This window comes from Pan troglodytes, chromosome 5 (genome assembly GCF_028858775.2).
Source record: "Pan troglodytes isolate AG18354 chromosome 5, NHGRI_mPanTro3-v2.0_pri, whole genome shotgun sequence".
Taxonomy (NCBI): domain Eukaryota; kingdom Metazoa; phylum Chordata; class Mammalia; order Primates; family Hominidae; genus Pan; species Pan troglodytes.
The window spans coordinates 82,206,101-82,227,273 of NC_072403.2; the positions used below are offsets into that span (position 1 = coordinate 82,206,101).

Here is a 21,173-nt window from a genome sequence, read left to right on the forward strand (position 1 = left end):
TAACATTCCAATTACATCTGAGACGGCTTATGGAATGTTGAGCCAGAGAAATGAAGGAAAAAGCCATTTAAATGCAGGGTCTGGCCTACAGGAAAGAGGTACGGAGAGTATTTGAGAATTAGCATGGAGTCCAACCTGACTTGAACACAAGATCTGAGTAAAGCCGAAATGAGAAGTAAAACAGGGAGGCTAATGGACAGTTTAAGATTTTAGACTTTCTCTTACTGTCCGTGGAAATCCATTGAAGATTTTTAAATGGGGAGAAGTGAGTATGGGTGCTGTACTTTGGAAATACCAACACAGTGGTGTGTGCAGACTCAGGGAACTATTGTTCCCCAGGGACTTTGGAATTGTGTTTGGCATTTTTGTTTGTCCCAGTGACTGTGGAGACACTACTGATGTTCATGCAGGACAGAGGTCATGGATGTGAGACACCCTGCCATGTGCAAGAGTTCTGGAAAACAAAGAACTAGCCCAGCCCAAGTTGCAGCAATATCCATTTGGGAGACACTGGTAGAGAAAGGAAAGACTGCAGCTGGTGAGACAATTGCAGTAATCCAAGCAGTAGGTGATGACCTGAGCCAGGGTGATAGTAGTGGGAATGGAAATGAAGAGTCAAATATAAGAGATCTTGAAAAGAGGACAGAACCGACAGGTCCTGTTGGTGATAGGAAATGTGATGGAGGAAAATGCTGAGGTTTTGAGCCTCAGGGACAGGAGCAATGGCAAGAATTTGGACTCTTACAGAAATTCAAAAATCAAAAATCTAAAACTCAGATCCAAAACCCTGCATCAGCATAGCCTCCTATGATTTGCCTCTCCTCACATAGGAGAATCAACCCCCTACCCCATCCTCTCCTGAGGTGCTGCCTCTGGTTCTTCATTGCTTTATGCAGCCCACGGCACTTAACTGGTGACTGGCCAAGCAGCTCTCCCTACTCCATGTCATGTTTTGTATTCATGCATGGTTCTGGCCCACAGCAAGTGCTCAGTCAATGTTCCTTTAACTATATGGAGCTTTCTGCTCTTTAAAGTGACTAATACAGCCGGGCGAGGTGGCTCACACCTGTAATCCCAGCACTTTGGGAGGCCAAAAAGGGTGAATCTCCTGAGCTCAGGAGATTGAAACCAGCCTGGGCAACATGGCAAAACCCTGTCTCTATAAAAAATACAACAATCAGCTGGGCATGGTGGTGTGCACCTGTAGTTCCAGCTATTCTGGAGGCTAAGGTGGGAGGATCACTTGAACCCAGGAGGTGGAGATTGCAGTGAGCCAAGATCCTACCACTGCACTCCAGCCTGGGCAACAGAGTGAGACTCTGTTTAAAATAAAATAAAATAAGATGAATAAGAGATGTAATAGTAAACACTCGCAAAGCTCTAATGGCCACACACTGCTCAATCTTCCTGGGCTAGTCATATAGCATCTTCATTGTTTTAGAAATGTGATCTGGCTATAATGTCATTGCTTCGACAGTTAACTTGTGGAAAGTATTTTAATTAGAAATTCACAAGCTTCAAGCAAAAGAAAAGAATAAAATAAGCACAGAGCAAGTGAGTGAGGGGCATTATGAGCTGGTTGTTTTGGCTGCAGAAACCTCAGGAAACCACCTGGTGGAAGTCGGCTGACAAATGTCTGTGAGAAGTGGAGAAATTCCATTCTCATGCCACAAGACACCTGGAATACATCGCTTTTCTCAAGTATAAAAATCTTCATTCAACAAGCCCAAGAAATGCTTCAAAAAAAGTAATAATGATATTTGGAAATGTTTCTGTGTTCTCATTTGGAGTTCTTTTGGCTATTCCGCAGCCTTTGAAAATAAGAACTGAAACTGAAGGCCAGAGAGAATGTTTTAAAGTCAAATTTAAGTGTATAATATTTAATTTCCTAATCAATTTCTCTCTAGGGTTAAACTGTGTATAGTGAGAAAATGGTCATTGCTATGGCTGCTATAAAATAGACAAGTTTACAAACTCACACTAAGAAAAGTCTGGTGGTTTCTCCAAAGCAGAGCTACCCTATCACCCAGCAATTCCACTCCTAGGTAGGCACTCAAGAAAAATTAAAACACATGTCCACACAAAAACCTGTATACAAATGTTCATAGCAGCACTTTTCATAACGGCCAAAAAATGGAAACAATTCAAATGTCTATCACCCAATGCACGGATCAATAAAATGTGATATAGCCACATAATTAATCCCCACAATTAAATATATTCAAGAATAAAAAGAAATGAAGTACTGATACATGCTACAGCATAGATAAACCTTGAAACATTATGCTAAGTGACAGAAGCCAATCATTAGGAAAAAAAATAAAATACAGTCGGGCATGGTAGCTCATGTCTGTAATCCCAACATTTTGGGAAGCTGAGGCAGAAGGATCTCTTGAAGCCAGGAGTTCAAGACCAGCCTGGTCAACATAGCAAGACCCCATCTCTACAAAAAAAAATTAAAAGTTAGCCAGGTGTGGTGGTGCACCCCTTCAGTCCCAGCCACTTGGGAGGCTTAGGCAGGAGGACTGCATGAGCCCAGGAGTTCAAGGTTGCTGTGAGCTACGATTGCGCCACTGCACCCCAACCTGGGTGATTGAGAGACACCATATCTCTTAAAAAATTAACTATTTATTTTTAAAAAACAAAAAGCTCACATATTGTATGATTCCATTTATATGAAACTTCCAGAATTGGCAAATCTATAGAGACATAAAGTGGATTAGTGGTTGTCTAAAACTGAAGGAATTAAGAGGAAATGATGGATGACTGCAGGTGGGAGGTGGGTATAAGATTCTTTTTTTAGGTGATGGAAATATTCTAAACTTGATTGGGGTGATGGTTGCACAATTCCATCAATATGCTAAAAATCAATAAAGACAGGTGAATTATATAGTATGGGAATTGTATCTCAACGTTGGGTCTTTTTAAATCACACGAAAATATTTCCTTAAACATGGGGTGAGGGCAGAAAGGGTCACAATGGTTTTTGAAGCACTTTATTTGTTTCCATTTTCTGAAAAGGCATGCTGTGCATCTAAATAGCATTTCATCTCCTTGTGTGTCTTGGACTAGCATGGGCTCAAACATCAGACAGCATTCATGGATGGATGGATGAATGAATGGAAGAACATCCAGCAAAGTCCTGAGAAGGTGCTTTAGGAAAGAACAGCAAGGAATACTCACAGGAAGCCCCTGGGGTCCTCGGGGTCCCACCTCTCCTGGAGGCCCCTGTTGGCCCTGTTATCAGGAAGGAAGGTAGAAAAAAAGTTAACACCTACTGATTACAACAGGTTAGAACTTCAGGAGAGGTAAAATGGTGTCTTACCGGTTTGCCTGAATTTCCCATCTGACCAGGCTTCCCTGGAGCACCTGCGCTACCCTAAGGGTAAAATGCAACATTCAAAGTAACTCATGCTGAAGTAAGCATAATCATCAATCTGCCTTACCCAGACTGGGATCTCTTACATTTGAATAGCATTAATTCCCTGCTTTCACACTGAGAATCTGGGAATATGCAGAATCTCTTTCTTGTTAGATACATCGAAATCCTTTAGATTCAAGATATTGTCTGTGAGTCTGAGAAATATATTAAAGGTCAAATGTCAAACAATGAGGGGTTTTAGCCTTCAGTTAAGGGGATCCTCTTCAATTAGAGGATTTTTCTTTCTTCACAATATTAATAATATATGTCTTTCCTTTACCATTTCCACCTCCAGTATAATTATTTGAGTCTTTCTACCTCACATTAAACTATTGAAACTATTAAGAATCCAACCAACATGGGGAAATAGGATATGCTGCTGAGAAAGCCCCGTCAGCAAGCTCTAGGGAAAGCACATGTCTGGAGATGCCCTCTCCACCATCAATCTCATGTGCAGCTCAAGACGCTGCAGACCACTGTGATTGGAGAACTGCAGCCTGGTACTCTAATAGCCACCAATCTCTATGTTATTCACCTTTGATCTCTTTTCTTCTCAAGCAAAGCTGTATTTTATCCCTTAACATTTTTTCCACCTACTGTTTTTAACTGCTTACATTTTTGTTTTATGTAGAATATAAGCACTTGTCGATCAGTATGTGAAAAAAAAATGCCTAATATCTTTTTAGTTTAGCTGAATCATCCTAATAATAGTCTCTGACATAAGTTATGTGGCTTAATAATATCTTCCTTATTTTAGTAGTAAGGAACAATAAAATTTTCTGTTTTATACTGGCAAAGGATGACATTTTCATTAAGGAAATCTAATTAGCAGCATTTTGTCAAAGTATGCTTTCTGTAGCTAGGAAAAAGATTAGTATTTGAAGCCTTAACACATTTACCTTTTTATTTCTCCCTAGGGCCAAATATAAAATAAAACACATGCTGAAAATATTAAAAATTACAAATACGTTAGTAAATAATAAAGAAATTAAGAAAAATATTAACTTAAATTTTAAAATATTTTACCTTTTCACCAGCAACACCCTTTGCACCAGGAATTCCAGGTACACCCTAAAAGAATACATACACAATCCAAGTTTAATCACCTCCTCTGAGAATCCATGAGATGCCAAGCCCACTGCACACTGCAGGGAGGCTGAGGGAATCATGGTAACCTCAAAGCTTTAATGTAAGGAAGATGCTTCCTAGTTCCCAAACTCTGCACAGTCATTTATAGAATTACCCACAGTTTAGAGGGCATGACTTTACTATATCTGGCTTGCTAAAGCTAAGTACCCTTAAAGCAAATCTTGTCTTTAAACTAAAGTTACTTTTCAAGGACGAACTTCCCAAAATAGAATCCAGTACCACTTTCAGGTCAAGAGGAGCTCTACTAGGCAGGACAGAGACTACAGGGATGTGACATGGTTTCATGTACAGAGTAATAAAATGAAGACCTCTCAAAAATGCTGAGCTTTATAGTAGAAAAAGGAAATGGTAGGAGGATGCTGGATCTGACTCAGGTTTGATATTATTGGGAGTGCTAATATTATCTGATTATTTAAAAGATTGGGGGCCAGGCTTTGATATTACCAAGTATTCTTTATTAATTAGAAAGATTTGCCTCCAAAAGAGCCAAGAATACACGTGGTACAATCCACACGAACTTCCAGACACATTAATGCAGGGAAACACCAATTTGAATGATTAAAAATAGTACATAATCCAAGGGGTCACCTGAGCATACTCTCAGCACTCTTGTTGCTTAATCCTACTAACAAGAACTTTAGAACCGGTTTAAAGTGGAATGAAATATATCACACTGGCCTACAGCTTAGGGTTAGTTAAAAAATATGTAAAAAAAGACTGAGTAAACTAAAGAGAGAAAAGGAATCCAAAACATAAAATTAAAGCCTATTATTTACAGTTATTACACAAATAGCTATTCAGAGAAAAAGTATAAAATACAAAATACAAATGTAAATTGTAAAAATGTAAAAGTAAAACATCATATCTTCCCCAGAACTTATCAAATTAGGTAGCATGTCTCTCCCCAAAATGTATATCTTTAAAACATGTATATAAACCAATTAACATGTAAAGAATCAAATACTTACTGGTAACCCCTGCAATCCTGCATCACCAGGAGGCCCAGGTTTTCCTGGTTCACCCTGCAAAAAAAGCTTTTATCACATGATTGAACCTGTATGAGCTGCTGTATTTCTTTTAAGAAACGGAGGAGCACAGACGTTTTAAGTAAAAGGATTGTCCCAACAGCTGACTTTACATGCACTTTTATAAAGTGACTTAATTTAGGGTGGGGGAGTAGGGTGGGAAATAGGACATAATTCAACCAAAATGCACAGTCTCTCTCAACCTACTTTCATCAACAGGGCAATTTTACTGAGTTCCTGAAACCAAGCAAATAATTATACTATTCTAGTAAGTATTTCATATTTGACACTTGATTCAAAAATTAAAGGAAGGGAAAAAGCCAAAGCTAGCTAAATAAATCTTTTGGTGATTTAGTAATGGAAATGCCACACTCAGTTGGCCAGGGCAGAGACAGCCCCACTCACTCTTGGAGTAAATTACACAGCCTACCTTTGTTCCAGGCATTCCAGGGATCCCATCACGGCCATCCACACCTGGCAAACCCTAAACACACACAAAGAAACATACTGTCTCTTACACACAGTCACATTCTTTTTCCCTTCATTATTTTCTAAAGTTTCATTGCAAGTCAATGATCACTGAAAAATGTGCTTGATGACTACAGCTCAGGACATACCGTGTCTCCTTTGGACCCAGGGAGACCAGGAATTCCTCTAGCACCTTCAACCCCCTGCAGGGAGGAAGAGAAATAATAGACAAGACATGTTCAGTTAACATAATACTTAGACTTGTCAAAGAGATCAGCATAATCAGCAGATGACACTGAAAAGCAGGAGGCTTGGAGTGACTGAATTTAAACTCACTCTATCTCCTTTGGGACCTGCTTCTCCTGGAGGTCCTCGCTGTCCTTGATCACCCTGTATGAAAATAAAATTTTGTTAATACAAGCAAAAGTTACTTATTAATCAACTTTTAAAAATTAGAAAGTATCATCCACGTCACCCAACTATTAGTCTTCCACCACAATGGCTTTGCTCTATCAAGGAAGCCTAGATGAAGAAGTCTTTTTATAAAAATGGCATTGTCTTAAAAATGGATATTGCCATAGAGATAACTGACACTTGATGGTCTTTTGTTTTCCCCTTAAATGCACTATGCCTCTGTGTTCTTGTGTGTAACATATAATGGATCCATGCAGTGGATTTCGACATCAGTAACTGCATGTACATATCAGCTAACTTCATTGACTGTTATAGAGGTTTGAGGTTTGGATTAGCTGCCAATCTTTCCCTCATATTATTTAATCCCCCAGTCAATATTAGTGATTTCTGTCGAAGTGATCTAGCTAATGTTGATATACGCTACAGGTGGTAATAGATAAGAGGCTGTGTCTTCCTAAAATACAGCTTTTGTTGAGTTGCTTAACTCTAAAACCTCAAATGGCTCCCTATTGCTACTGGATCTGTTCAAATGACTCAGGTTGGCATTAAACATTCTCCATTATGTATCTCTACCTTATCCTTCCAATCTCATCTTTTCAACCAAACTTTCCACTCCAGGCAGTGACAGCCCCTATGACAGCACACATAACCCCATCACCACCAACAGTGCCACCCCTGTACTTTGCTGTCTTTCCTGCCCATAGGCTTTCAAACCAACCTCCCCCTCAGGTCCTCTTACATGGATTACATCTATCCTGTGCTCTAGCATTTGATCTTGTATAGTTTATCATTGAGTTACTTTCTGTCTTTCCCATTGGAACACAGGACTTTCACAGTTGGAAATTCTGTCTTTCTTATATATTTTCTACTTTTTATGTGGCATATTCAATTATCAATGGATGGCTTTTTTGTCTATTTCCCTCCCAAAAACAGGCTTGAGGAAACCTAAAATAATGACCCATGGACATATGGCAATCAAAATGTGGACTAAGGAAGTCAGAAACCATAGAAAATGAAAAATATCAAATGGGCAAGAAAGTAGAAACGAGATAGTTACTGAGACTCAAGGCGTCCTGATAACCAAAGAAAAGGAAAACACGCAAACATAAATACTTAATAATTTGGCTTAATCTATGAAGAAAAAAATCATATCAAGTCAGAAGAACATTTCTATGTACCCGAGAAAGATACCTGTCTTAATTAAATTTAAATTTAAACATATATATAAATTTTCCATTTTTCCACTTTAATTATTCACACATAAACAATACTGCACACACATGCATACATAGCAAAAAAAAAAAAAATCTATCATTGGGTTTTGTGGAAGGAAAATCACTTACAGGTGCACCAGGAAGACCCTGAGGCCCAGGTTCACCATCTAAGCCCCGAGCACCCTGCAAAAAAACAAGACAATGGAAAAAAACTGAGATCAGTCATGTATGTTAAAGGAAGCATCCATCTTTCTAAAGAAATTTAATAGCCAGATGAAAAGGAGGTTTTGTGCCTGTAATACACACAGTGATCCCTGAGGAGTAATTACTCAGGCACCTCAGGTAAACTTGTTTACATCTACTCAGCATACCAATTGTACTTAAACACAATCTTTGATGTCACTGTGTAATTTTTTTTTTTTTTTTTTTGTAGACAGGGTTTCGCTCTTGTTGCCCAGGCTGGAGTGCAGTGGCGCCATCTTGGCTCACTGCAACCTCCGCCTCCCGGGTTCAAGCAATTCTCCTGCTTCAGCCTCCTGAGTAGCTGGGACTACAGGCGCACGCCATCATGCCCAGCTAATTTTTGTATTTTTAGTAGAGACGGGATTTCACCATGTTGGCCAGGATGGTCCCAATCTCTTGACCTCATGATCCGCCCACCTTGGCCTCCCAAAGTGCTGAGATTACAGGCGTGAGCCACTGCACCCAGCCCAGTCTGTATGTTTTAAGTTAACACTGCACCCATCCTCAGTTGCTGACATGAGCTAAAAACACAGGTGCTTATTAATAGATTGGTAAATCTATTAGAAGCAGTTTGGTAGCCACTCTCCAGGGTTCTTAACATTTCTATAGAAATTAATTAACCGCCAGGTGGGGGGATCACATGAGACCAGGAGTTCCAGACAGCCTGGCCAACATGGCGAAACCCAGTCTCTACAAAAATACAAAAATTAGCTGGGTCTGTTGGCACATGCCTGTAATCCCAGCTACTCAGGAGGCTAGAGCAAGAGAATCACTTGGGCCCGAGAGGAGGAGATTGCGTTGAGTGGAGAGAGCACCACTGCACTCCAGCCTGGGCGACAGCGTGAGACCCTGTCTCAAAAACACACACAAAAAATTTATTGACGATGAAGGCCATGGAGCCACTCTAAGAACAGCTGCTATACTCTGTTGCTGCCACAACTGTGAGAGGGATTTCTGGGACTCTGGATCTCCCATCAAGATCTGGAATAAGAAGTCCAGCCACATGATTCAGAAGAATGAATTACTGGAAGGACCTGAGCATACCCTCTTCCATCCTGGACAGATATTAGGTTCAATTTATATAAAGTAACCGGCCTATTTTCTCAAGAGCAGATCCACTCTACCAAGTGATGACATAAGAATGACTCAGAGCTTTATAAATCTAATTATCTTGAAATAATCTCTGATGTGGCTAACATATTGTACACTATCACCTCTTTATTTTCATCATGAGAATCAAAATGCGATATTAAGATCTTAAAAAGTGTTTTTAGTGCTCTCTACATATGCTAGCTGACAAAATAAACCCCTATCTTTATTTTTCTTATCTACTAAGTGAATAAAAAGGCATAATGAGGCAGCCTTCTAATGAACCAAGTTGAGATGAGAAGATGATAAAATAAATGAAAAACAATCAAGAATACTGGATAGATGTCAGGCCAAGAAATCAAGTGTCAAATTTGAATCAAGTGTCAAATCAAGAAAACCAGGTGGACGGCATGTGTAGTAAGAATTAAAAATTAGAAAATCCATGATAGAAGGTTCAGACATAGGTAGAATCAAAGAAGGAACTCAACTGAAGCAGAGGTATCAGAGAGCCCTGACATTCTTTGATCCCTAAAAAGTAGGACAGAGCAAAAAGCATTCTACATTCACCAGAGAAGAAGAGATTTTGAAGACCTGAAAAAGACCTTGAATTTATCATTCACCTTGCATTACAAGAGCAGAACCCAGCCTTTGCATTATAGAAGTGGCTTTGATGCACTCTCTCTCTCTCTCTCTCTTATTGCTGTTCAGCATGAGCTTAGACCCAAACTGCTGTTACTAGGTAACCACTCCATGGGTCTGAGTTCACAAGAAGAGCTTTTTTTTCTTTCTTTTTTAAAGCAATTTGACAGAACTTAGAGGAAATGAGAAGTTTTGAAAAATACCAAATGGAAAAATATCTCAAATGAAGACCATATCAAGAACAGTAATTGGTTTCAAAGTGAGGGGTCACATATTCTAGGGGATGATTTAAATCCAGAAAAAAATGAAGGTATCAGGAACTTGAAAATAAATGGGATCTATTATCTGATAAAAGAAAAGACACACAGTGAATGTTACTTAAGGTGACATAAATATAGAAATATGAATGCATCTAATATGTTTAACAAATACAAAGTTTTCAGAAAAGAAATATTGATTGAAAAGATGGATAAGGAAAGCAAGCAGAATGAAAATACCTAGAAGTGACAAAGAGCCTGGAAAAAAAACATTAAATTGACAAAAAAATGATAAATAAGCTTCATCCTTCATTCACCAAGCTGTGCATCTCTTTTTTAAAAAGAAAAATTTAATTTCATTTATTGAGCATGTACAATGTACAACGTATTGTTAATTAACTGTTAATAAAAGGCTCTGTGCTGCTGGGGGAACTGACACCAATTAGCCATAGAAGTTATAAAGAGAATGAGGTCAGGGTCAGAAGTGACAGTGGGCAAAGATGCCTTTTGTATTTTCTGGAGCCTATAAATTAACTTTCCTAACATCCAAGAAGTGGTAATCATTTTCTTAAAATCTGATAGAGAGGCTAAACACACCCCTACACACACGCCAAGGAAAACACTTCTGAACGCATCATGATGATGCTGTGATGATAATCACTCAGCTAAACATAGCCTGTCCTTCATCCTCCACCAATGGCAACACCTCATCCTTCCAGGCTCCACATCCTTCTAATGCCACCTCCTTCATGGGCCCTCTCAGTTTCCCTATCAAGATTAGCCCTGCTTCTGCTGCACTCCATCATACCACTGGCTCTCAGATTCATGTCTCTTTTGCTTGCATTGTAGTTAACTAACTACTTATTTGTCTTGCCCAATAAATAACTGACTTGATACAGGTCTTATTCCCCTTGGAATCTCCCCAGCAGCCTGCAGAGTGCCTTGGTATGGAAGTGCTGGGGGAATCTGGTTTCTGAGACTGGGCTAAGGGCAGGCTAGTGTCCTCCAGCCATAAGTGTATAACCCATGCTAAGGGCAGGGCTCATGGATCAGCTTGCAGGTGGGTCACTGGAGGCTCCAGTGTCTTTGGGGATCTCCTGCCTTGGCTTACCTCTCCTTTTCCATCCTCCCTGTCTTTGCCTTGCCTGACCAGAAGCACTCCAGGCACTGTGCCAGTGTTATCAAAGCTAACCACTGATCATGACAATGAGTTAAAATGTAACAACCTTGTTTACTCTGATTTACTCAATATAATTTAAAATAAATTAATACATGGCAAATATCATGCATACTGCTCATTCCTATTATCTGTGCTTACAACAGAATTGTGAAAACCTAATCACACATCTACAAAGCATCATAAAATGTCATGTTGTTAGGCTGGGCGTGGTGGCTCATACCTGTAATCCCAGTACTTTGGGAGGCCGAGCCAGGTGGATTACCTGAGGTCCGGAGTTCAGGACCTGCCTGGCCAACATGGTGAAACCCCGTCTCTACTAAAAAATACAAAAATTAGCCGGGCATGGTGGCAGGCGCCTGTAATCCCAGCTGCTCTACTCGTGAGGCTGAGACAGGAGTATCACTTTAACCCAGGAGGCAGAGGTTGCAGTGAGCCAAGATCGCGCCATTGCACTCCAGCCTGGGCAACAAGAGTGAAACTCCAACTCAAAAAAAAAAAAAAAAGTTGTTGAAGATAAAAAGTTATGTTTAAATGGCCAAAATTTTAAATATTTAACACATTTTGGTATTATATTATTGTCATCACCATCTTACTTTTTCCCCTTTGTCCCCAACTATGCCGGTGATGCCTCGCAAACCCTGGGCTCCCTGGAAATATAAAAAAGAAAAGTGAATTATTTTAGTTGAAGCAAAGATTTTTAAAAATCTCATCACAAAAGCTGATCTAGACAATGGATATTATCATAACCAAAGGTAATACTAAGAAATAGTAACTATATATATATAGACAAACATTTCTAGTTTAGAAAGTCCAAGGAGAATTCTTCTGATGGTAAACCTTTTTATAAAATTCTGAAGTCGTACACAAAACTGGAGTTGACACAATCGCTTATGACAAAAAAGTAAATACCAGCATAAGAGAAACTGTGATAATATGTTTGACTTACCTTTTAACTCGTATGTAGAACTTACACTATCATTCCCACTTCCTTCGTGGCATGTAACCTGGTTACATGTAACATGATTTTAAACCTTGAAATAATTTTTTTCTCACAAATGGACACCATCAAAAGCAGTAGGTTCCCAGGCTAGCCCACGAAAGCCTATAACCTAGAAAGGAGCTGGAGCCTCCATCAACCCCTTGTAGTCACTATTCATTATACCATTCTTATGATGAAAGGCATTCTGAATTCCAACTCGGGGCAATAGGAACCCATCTTAGTCATAAGAGTGGATAATCCTAAAAACGAGGGGCGGGGCGTGATTTCTAGGATCTCTTTCAATACTGAAATGTTACCATTCTGGACTCTCTGGCCCCATACTAGGAGGGATCCAGAAATGGATCCTGGAAGGAGTGAGCTAGGGGAATACCCTTGGAAGCAGAGGAGGGTGGATGCTCCATTAGGAAAGTGGGGGTAGCTACTTCTGGACAACCTGCTAACTGTCCCCATTGGCTTAAGATAAAGGAGCTCTAGGCCAGCATTTCCCTCTTCTTCTCACTTAGAGAAAATGGGGCAAGTCCATGACCAACTCTTCATTCAGACCAGTCACAAATTCTATGTAGATCAGTCAGGAATGACCTCCAATTCAAATATGCAGGATGATCCAGTTTAGGATATCCATTTAGAATATCGAGTGAGATGTGGCCATATCAGATGAAAGCTGCTCTTTCTTGTGTACCTCATTTACTGACTCTAAAGTTATTTCTACAAAAAGAAATATTTGAGTCAATAGCAATGACACGAGAATACCACATATTTTCTCTTAAGGTGTCTACTTTGAAGAACAGAGCTTTTTCTAAATATTCCAAGAAGCATATTTTTTAAAGTTGTGCATTACTTTATATTTGTGCATGTACATTTAAAAAGTACATGCTTTTTAAATTTGGCATACCTATTCCCAAATAGCAGAAAGTAATCAAGCACTAACGGATATCCCCCAATGGACCACTTGAGCCACGCAGTACCCAACATAGATCCTTAATCCCTGAAAATACTGTTTTAGAATGTTGTTTGCAAAACCCTGTTTTGATAATCTTTGGGAATGGCTTTTATAAAATTTTTTTTAAAAACTTTAAATCCCTACCAAATTTTCATCAGATCAAAAAAAAAAGCATATGTCTCTTACACCATGTATCCTTATCTCCCACCTGCGAAAGAGTCCAGCTCCTAATGTCTTATATGGCAAACACTCAGGGGAGGGCAAACTTCTGAAATAAACACCCTAGACACCACAGATTCCCTGGAAGTTCTCATGTGGCTTGAAGGCAGAGACCATTTCTTCCAGATCCTCTGACTTACTTCCTTTAACTTAATTTCCCTTACACTTTAAATTCCCTTAAACATTAATCTGCACAGCTCGCTGAACCCTTTTTAAACAGCCAGTCCTGTGGAGAAGAGCAGAGCAGGTGAAGGGTGTTCCTGTGTTTGTCTTCAATTCGTCAGTTTCTAAGAATAGTACCTGAGCTCGTCTTCTATAGAGTCTATAACCTGGCTAGCTGCAATGTTTAACTAATATTCTTCAATTATTATTTCCAAAATTGTCATTACTCATTTTAACAAGAAAAAAAGTGTAACAACTCCATTTTAATGTAATACAAAAGTAAGGCAAATTCTGATTTAACAACATTTGAAACTGAAGTTTGATGATGCCCCAAATCACCTTACTGTGAATATTATTGCAGAAATCTGCTAAAGCACGAGGGACCAATTTTTTATTAAAAGACATGATATGAGCAATTAAGAATGTTTTAATTAATTATAATGATTGCATACTGGAATAAGCTACATTAATCCAATAAATGATATACCTACTGCATATTTAGAACACACAAAATTTTCTCATTATATCATGTGATAATACGATAGAACATAAAAGATATGTATCATCCTTTTGTGCTTAGTATTTGCTTTTCAATTGCCTGGCCCTGAAATCTGGTAAATGAATATATGTAATTATAGGTAGAATTTTTCTGTTAAAAAAGTGCTAGAATATATAATGAAGACCCTCTCCTATTTTGAAGAAGTAGTTATCCCCCAGTGCTGGCGTGGTGGAAAATAGAGGACACCAAGTTCATGTAATGCTGTTCATCCAACTGCTAAATAGAAGATATTCCAACAATCATGAAAAGAATATTTACATATCCTAGTTAAATATTTTTTTAAAAATACTTTACTGGAGGTCCTTGAGCTCCAACTTCTCCGAATTCTCCCTGGTCACCTTCTTCACCCTAAAGAAAAAAAAGAAAAAAGAAAAGAAAAGCACACCAAATGTTATTCTAGCAAATGAACATAGAAATAGGCTTGGTCTAACTCATTATGTTTTAAGTTAACTTGGTGACTCCTGAATTATTCTACTTTCTTAAATTATTTATATGGGTAGTCCAAATTAATTGTAGAACATTCAGAAAATACAGAGAAGCCTACATATAAAAAGTCACCCAAATACCACCATTTAACTATAAATACCAGTAACATTTAGATGTTATTCTTTCAAAATTTTTCTAAAGTGGGTGAAAGAGGAAGAGAGACAAAGATATCAAGAAAAATAAAGAGAGGTAGAGAGAGTAAAGTTACTCATTTATGTTCCAAGTGTGTGTCAAATGGGGGGGGACTTATTATTAGAAAAATGTAATTATACTATGAAAACTTTTTCATAAGCTACAATATTTTTCATCGTGATTATTTTAGCTTTTCTTATTATAATTTTTGCACCTTATACAATATTTTAATGTAAATCAGCCATTTCTTTCATGGGTTATACCTCCTGATGTCACTCATAGAAAAGCCTTTTCCACTCTAAAAATATACATTTATTTATATTTTTGCTCTATTTCTTCTTACATAGAAATCTTTAATTACCAGTAATTTGTTTTGATGTAAAGCAAAACGTATACATCTTTTTTCTTTTTTCTTAGTAACTGGCCACTCTTCCAATAATAGATTCTCTCCACACAGGTTTCAAAATTCATCCTTAACATATACTAAATTGTTATTGGCTCTAAACTTTGATTCTGCTCTACCGATCTACTATATGATGTTGCCAATGCCACAACATGTTAATTACTGAAATTCTATAATACATTTTAATCTCAGGTAAGGAGAATTCCCTTATCTTTATTTTTCATTTATAGTTACTCTTATTTTTTAGATTTCCTAAATGTTTACTCTTCCAAATAAACTTTAGAATCATTGGGCAAATCTTCACAGAGTCTACTTGCTTTGTACTAGGACTGCATTAAATTAATAAATTAATATGGCAAGAGTTAAAACCTTGACAATATTGAATCATTTATCTTGATTTTTTAAACAAATTATGAGAGTCATACATATTGGTTTTAGCCTCATAATTATATTCAGATTATATTTCACTAGAATCTATGACTGACAGTTGGAAGAGGCAGTCCCAATAGGAAAGCCAGAGAATTAGCTAGTTCTTGGCACAGATAATCATCATGTGTGCCTAATTAAATTCTACTTCTATTTCCCTACAAAAATATAAAACTAGATACAAAACAGCAGTGATTGATATGTCCACTGAAATTTTTCCATAACAAGGTACAGGGTATTTTCCATAGATTCTCCATAAACTTTGGAGTAATATATTTGAATTGTTTCACCTACAGGTGAAAACCAAACAACTAATCCATAATTATGAAGTTTAGGAGTAGCAATTTATTATCATTTCACTATGATTTTTGCATAAGTATTGACCTGCTGTATGATGTTACAAATACCACAACATTTTGATTATTGAAATTTTACTATTAATTCCTATATTCATAAACAGTTTTAAAGATCTTCATTAACTAATTTGGGTAAAATTCAAGGCAAATTTGTGAATTTGAATCCAAACTTCAGGCCTCCAACCTCTTACCATTCTGTTTTCAGTTTCAGTTCAGTCTATCTGCTCAGCCTTTCAAGGTTCATTCTGCAATGAGCTATGGCCATCCTATCGATTTTCAAAGACATCACTTACACTTTTAAGTGACACTAAAATGTAAAATAAATCAAAGAAATTTTCAACAACTTTCAAAGTAAATTTTGGCCAATTACTTGACATGCCAAAAAAAATTGTAGGTTTTCCACTGAACATCAAACCAAATTTGAGAATCTAGATAATTAACTTGTTTAAATATTAAAAAGACTACTTTCATGGGAAAAGTGGAGAGGCATCTGGATTAACAGCTCCATCTCCAAATCCTGTGGGATGGGGGAGTGAAAATTCCCCAAAGGAAAGCATCATCAAAAGAAGGAGAAAGGGATACAAACATCAAAAATAACAGAAGTCTACTACATCTGCTTTACTGCATAGAATACCTCATGAATATCTTTTGATGTAATTTAATATTCGTACACACTTGTTTTTTGTAGTTAACTAATACTCTATTATTATATGGCTATGACATATTTAATTTAGTCCCCTGTGCTTGTACTTTTTTTTTTTTTTTGGCTTCTGTGCCCCCAGTGCTCAGAATAACCCTAGCACATAGCAGGTACTTTATATTTGTCAAAACTTTTAATGACAATTTTTAAGATTCAATGGAAGAATGATCATACAGAGAAATTTCCAAAGCACTTGGGTTTTTTTCCTATTTTCTCCAATTTGACATTAGGAACCCAGCTGTTATATTTCAGATAAATAAAATGCCTTAACTATCACAGCCTATGTAATAAGAGACTTTTAAAATAAATGTCCAAACTGTAATAGGTTACAGAAAATTGGTCTATTTATCCTGATTGTTTGAGGCTATTTAACAAACTGATTTTTAGCTAAGAAGTTCAAGGATATTAATGCCTGAAGACACTGATAAATTGCCTCTTGAGTTCTTGACTTCCAAAGAATAGACTAACCTTCTATCACTACCCAATAAAGGGGTAGAAGGACATAGTCAACAAAGTCAAGAGGACCTGCATTAATAACAACTTAACTTTGTAAAATATTATCAAATTTACCAAGAGAAAACCTACTATGCAGGAAGTCAAATTCTTAGATACTCTTACACTAGTGGATGAAAAAAGGGCAAATATGTTACCTTGCTTTAAATCCCAGCCTTGGTTTTTCTGCAGGGCATGCCAGCTGCAATGCAAATTGTGCTGTGGATTCTATTTCTATGCAGATAATAACGTAAGTTATTACTAACCTCCAGCTTACTCAGAATCTAGGTTATATTGAAATGAGGTCAGAAATAAATAGATAAATTGTTTCAGAACTTGAGATGAGAAGCTATAAGCCAATTACCAACTTCTCTGTTTGCTAGTCTCAGCAACACTTGTCATAAAATTTTACAAATGTCATAAAATTTTGTCTGGTGAAGTGGAACAACTGTCTGAATAATGTTGGACTATCATAGCATCAAGGAAAAAAGCTGAGTGTGATTGATTTGAAAAGAAAAGAAAAGGTAGTGACAGAAAAAAATGAAAATGTCTGGTGCCTTATTTGTAAGTTTTTTTTGTAAATGAACAACTTTAGAATATGATATTTAGTCAAATATTGATGCATCTGCTTAGAACTTATCAATCATTATTTTGAAAAGAATGGTAAAATATCGAGGTTCATTATTTCCTATAATTCCTAATTTCTTATAATGAAAGTGACCAATAACTCCTAATCACAATTCATCCACTAAATACCCATTTTCCTTACCTTGTGTCCTTGTCTTCCTGGTTCACCAATTTCTCCTTTAGCCCCTTTATGACCCTAACAAATGCAAAATAAGTAATTGTCTTGAGTTTGGTACAGAAAGTGATCAGAAGGCTCATAAAGTGATCCTGCTTCCCTAAATCAGTGCCAATGTATTACTAAGAAATGAGTTATGTCACAAGGAAAATTAATGCCTTAAATGACCTTAACAGCACCATGACTGCCATATATAATTAATATCAGTTTTACTTAATAGAAAAACACTGCTCTAGAATAATACACTTCATTACCTAGTTCAGCAATGTGATTCATTGATACTTGCCTGCTATTTCCTAGATCCCTATTCCCTATTTCTCCAACTTCCTCACACGGGTTAGGAGCGTTAAGTCTTCTCTAGTTCCGGTAACTTAACCTTTCAGAAGTGACAGCCTTGACCAAGCTCAGCTGGCTATCACCTGCCCTCGGAAGGCTGCTCTGAAAACCCTTCGGCCTCCTCCATTCCCACCTCCGTCCTGGTGGTGGAGGAAGGGCTGGTGTAAGTGGACTTTCTCGGCTGCACAACTTTCTGCCTCTTTCTCTGTACATTTTTTGTTGTTGTTTGTTTGTTTTTTTGTTTTTTTGTTTTTTTTTTTGAGATGGAGCTTCGCTCTTGTTGCTCAGGCTGGAGTGCAATGGCGTGACCTCTGCTCACCGCAACCTCCACCTCCTGGGTTCAAGCAATTCTCTTCTCTCAGCTTCCCGAGTAGCTGGGATTACAGGCGTGTGCCACTATGCCTGGCTAATTTTGTATTTTTAGTAGAGACAGCGTTTCTCCATGTTAGTCAGGCTGGTCTCGAACTCCCAACGTCAGGTGATCTACCCACCTCGGCCTCCCAAAGTGCTGGGATTACAGGCCTGAGCCACCGTGCCCAGCCTACTGTGTACAGTTTTTAAGTGCAAAGGGAAAGCAATAAAGGGCAGTGGGTGAAAGCTGCATTGGATGAAAAGAAGATCCCTATCTTTTCTTGTCAGGCCACCTGTCCTAAGCACGTGTGTGCTTTGTAACAAGAGACAAAACTGTGAGACAAGCGTTCCAAAATGAAAACTGTTGGAACTTTCACCCCTCAAAGAAATCTTTTTGAAAAATAGGACACCAGTCCAGGCTGAATCTTCTGCAGTTGAAGGAACCCACCAAAACTACCCTTAGAAAAACTCTAATGGAAAATCAGTGCCTTCGGGCCTTTCAGATCACAGCAGAGCTCCATTGGTCTGGAATGTCCCAAAATCACTTTAGACTGAGAGACTAGAGAGAGAGAAAGCTATTTATCCCCAGAATTTGGTATTTATTTTTTGTTTGTATGGAAAATTTTCAAGTAATTATGGTGGCAGACAGAGGAAAATACTTTTGGAAAGTCTCTTTTCCTGACGATTTTGCAGTTTTTCAAAATTTTTTTAACTAAAAGTTTTCAAATACATTATGTACACAACCCCCTCCAACTGCCCCCACCACTCACTATCTCCCTGAGTAGGAAGCACTTTTTTTTTTTTTATCTCCCTGAATAGGAAGCACTGGAATTGCTAGGACTGAATAAGCACTACTTGCCTTATCATCCAAGTGGGGTCTCTGCACCAGGAAGGCTAATGCTTAAAGTAAAGGCTCCATTTTATCTGTGGATAATACTCTTAAAATACTGGAAGTTATTCTCTTACCCTCATGCCTGGTAGGCCTGGATATCCTGAGCGACCTGGTGGACAGGCATTGGGACACTGCCAGGGAGAGAGGGAACAAAGAGAAAGAAAGACAGACAGAGTGCATAAACTAGGACTCCCGCTTTGTGACAGAATCTTTTTTAAGGGATTCCAGTTACAGAACTCCATTGCAATAATATTCATTGAATAATTCTAAATACCCCTTTCCTTTTTATTATTATTATTTCACATTTAAAGCCAGAAATATTTCTAGCTAACAGAAAAGTGTAGAGAATATAATACCCTCCCCCATGAATGTAACATCCAGATTTAATAAATGTCAATATTTTGCAATATTTATTTCAAATCTAATTTATTAAAGAAAACATGTTTACAGATAACCTATTGTACCATGACAGGATTCATTTCCCCTTCCCATTCCACTAGACTAGCCCCATCCTGAGGTTCGTGTCTCCAATCAAATGGGCCAACATTGTATTTAGTGTACATTACCACCATCATTGGACTGTTAATCTGTGAGTAAAACAAATCCTAGAGGAAGTTATTTGAACTCTATCTCTTTAAAACCTGGATGCTCTAGTGAAAAGCATGTCTTAGTCATAAAGTGAAAAGATCATAGAAGAACAAAGATACATCTATAATGAAAAATTATTAGTCTGAGTAGATGCAAGCCACTAGTCCACTAGTGTTACAGACTGCTCTGCCATTTGAGTGAAAAGAAAACACAGACACATAGAATATTCCAGGGAAATCTTTTAAAGAAAACTCATCTGCCGACTATATGGTCTTTGAATTAAAACTATATTTTGTTCAAAGGAAAGCATCTTACCAATGGATCTCCATCATGAAAGCCAATTGTTCCCTAAAGTAAACAAAATATTAAGGTTCAGAATACAATTAAATAATGAATTCAAACATACTAATAATAGAAAGCTCATCAGGCAAAAGTATAAAATATATTTGTTTAATAAAATGAAAGAAACCAGATAATATGCTAATATTCTAAAATCCTGACTCATGGGCATGTTCTCTTTGGAGAGCCATGAATTGCAATAGATTATTTTGGGAAGACATTGAAGGGAAATGAAATAAGAGGCAAAATAGAAAATGTGGGGAACTCTGAATTACAAATAAAAATATGAATTATCTTCTATTTAAACTCATATTCTTTAAATTTTTCTTACTATGAAAACCTTTGTAAAAACTAGTTCATTTGAAAATGCTTCATTTATATATCTAAGTTTTGAGCATTTGAGACATCACAACTGTCAAAAGACTTCAAAAGCAATGAGTAAGATATGCCCTATAAAAACCACCTTTTAAATTATTGTGATTCTTCTACTTCTTGCCCTAAACAGAACCATGCCCTGAGTGCATGAAAAAATTGATAGCCGTTTTGGAAATTTGGGACAATGACTCAATTAATAGGAACTTCCATTTTGGATTCTTAGATTTTTTTCAACCCTGACTCTCAGACACAAAGAGAAATTCAAGCTGCAAATAACTTACTCTGGGTCCTGGGGGGCCAGGGGGGCCAGGTGGTCCTCTTCTCCCAGGGTCACCCTAAGTTATTTGAAAATTGCGACACAGTGGTTATACATGTGTCAAAACACAGTACATAAAACCAGTGAGGCATAAGAGAGTGGTATTACTGGAAACCCCCACCGAGCTCAACCATGCATAGACCTGCCACCAAAATCTATGGGTGGCCCGTAATCCAATTAGTTCTACAAAATGAGAGTAA

At 37.7% G+C, this 21,173-nt stretch overlaps 1 protein-coding gene across 4 annotated transcripts in view; it reads right to left on the reverse strand.

The window, feature by feature from the left end:
* The window catches only part of COL9A1 (collagen type IX alpha 1 chain), an 86,606-nt gene that overhangs the window by 32,894 nt on the left and 32,539 nt on the right, over nt 1–21,173 (reverse strand). For all 4 annotated transcript variants that reach the window (XM_063813157.1, XM_063813158.1, XM_054686006.2 and 1 more), the window contains 14 exons: nt 20,939–20,992; nt 20,259–20,291; nt 19,430–19,486; nt 17,744–17,797; nt 14,274–14,327; nt 11,693–11,746; nt 7,821–7,874; nt 6,400–6,453; nt 6,213–6,266; nt 6,026–6,079; nt 5,539–5,592; nt 4,448–4,492; nt 3,326–3,379; nt 3,184–3,237 (listed from right to left, as the gene is read on the reverse strand). In XM_063813157.1, the coding sequence (XP_063669227.1) occupies nt 3,184–3,237; nt 3,326–3,379; nt 4,448–4,492; nt 5,539–5,592; nt 6,026–6,079; nt 6,213–6,266; nt 6,400–6,453; nt 7,821–7,874; nt 11,693–11,746; nt 14,274–14,327; nt 17,744–17,797; nt 19,430–19,486; nt 20,259–20,291; nt 20,939–20,992 (729 nt within the window). The remainder of the gene's footprint in view (nt 1–3,183; nt 3,238–3,325; nt 3,380–4,447; nt 4,493–5,538; nt 5,593–6,025; nt 6,080–6,212; nt 6,267–6,399; nt 6,454–7,820; nt 7,875–11,692; nt 11,747–14,273; nt 14,328–17,743; nt 17,798–19,429; nt 19,487–20,258; nt 20,292–20,938; nt 20,993–21,173) is intronic.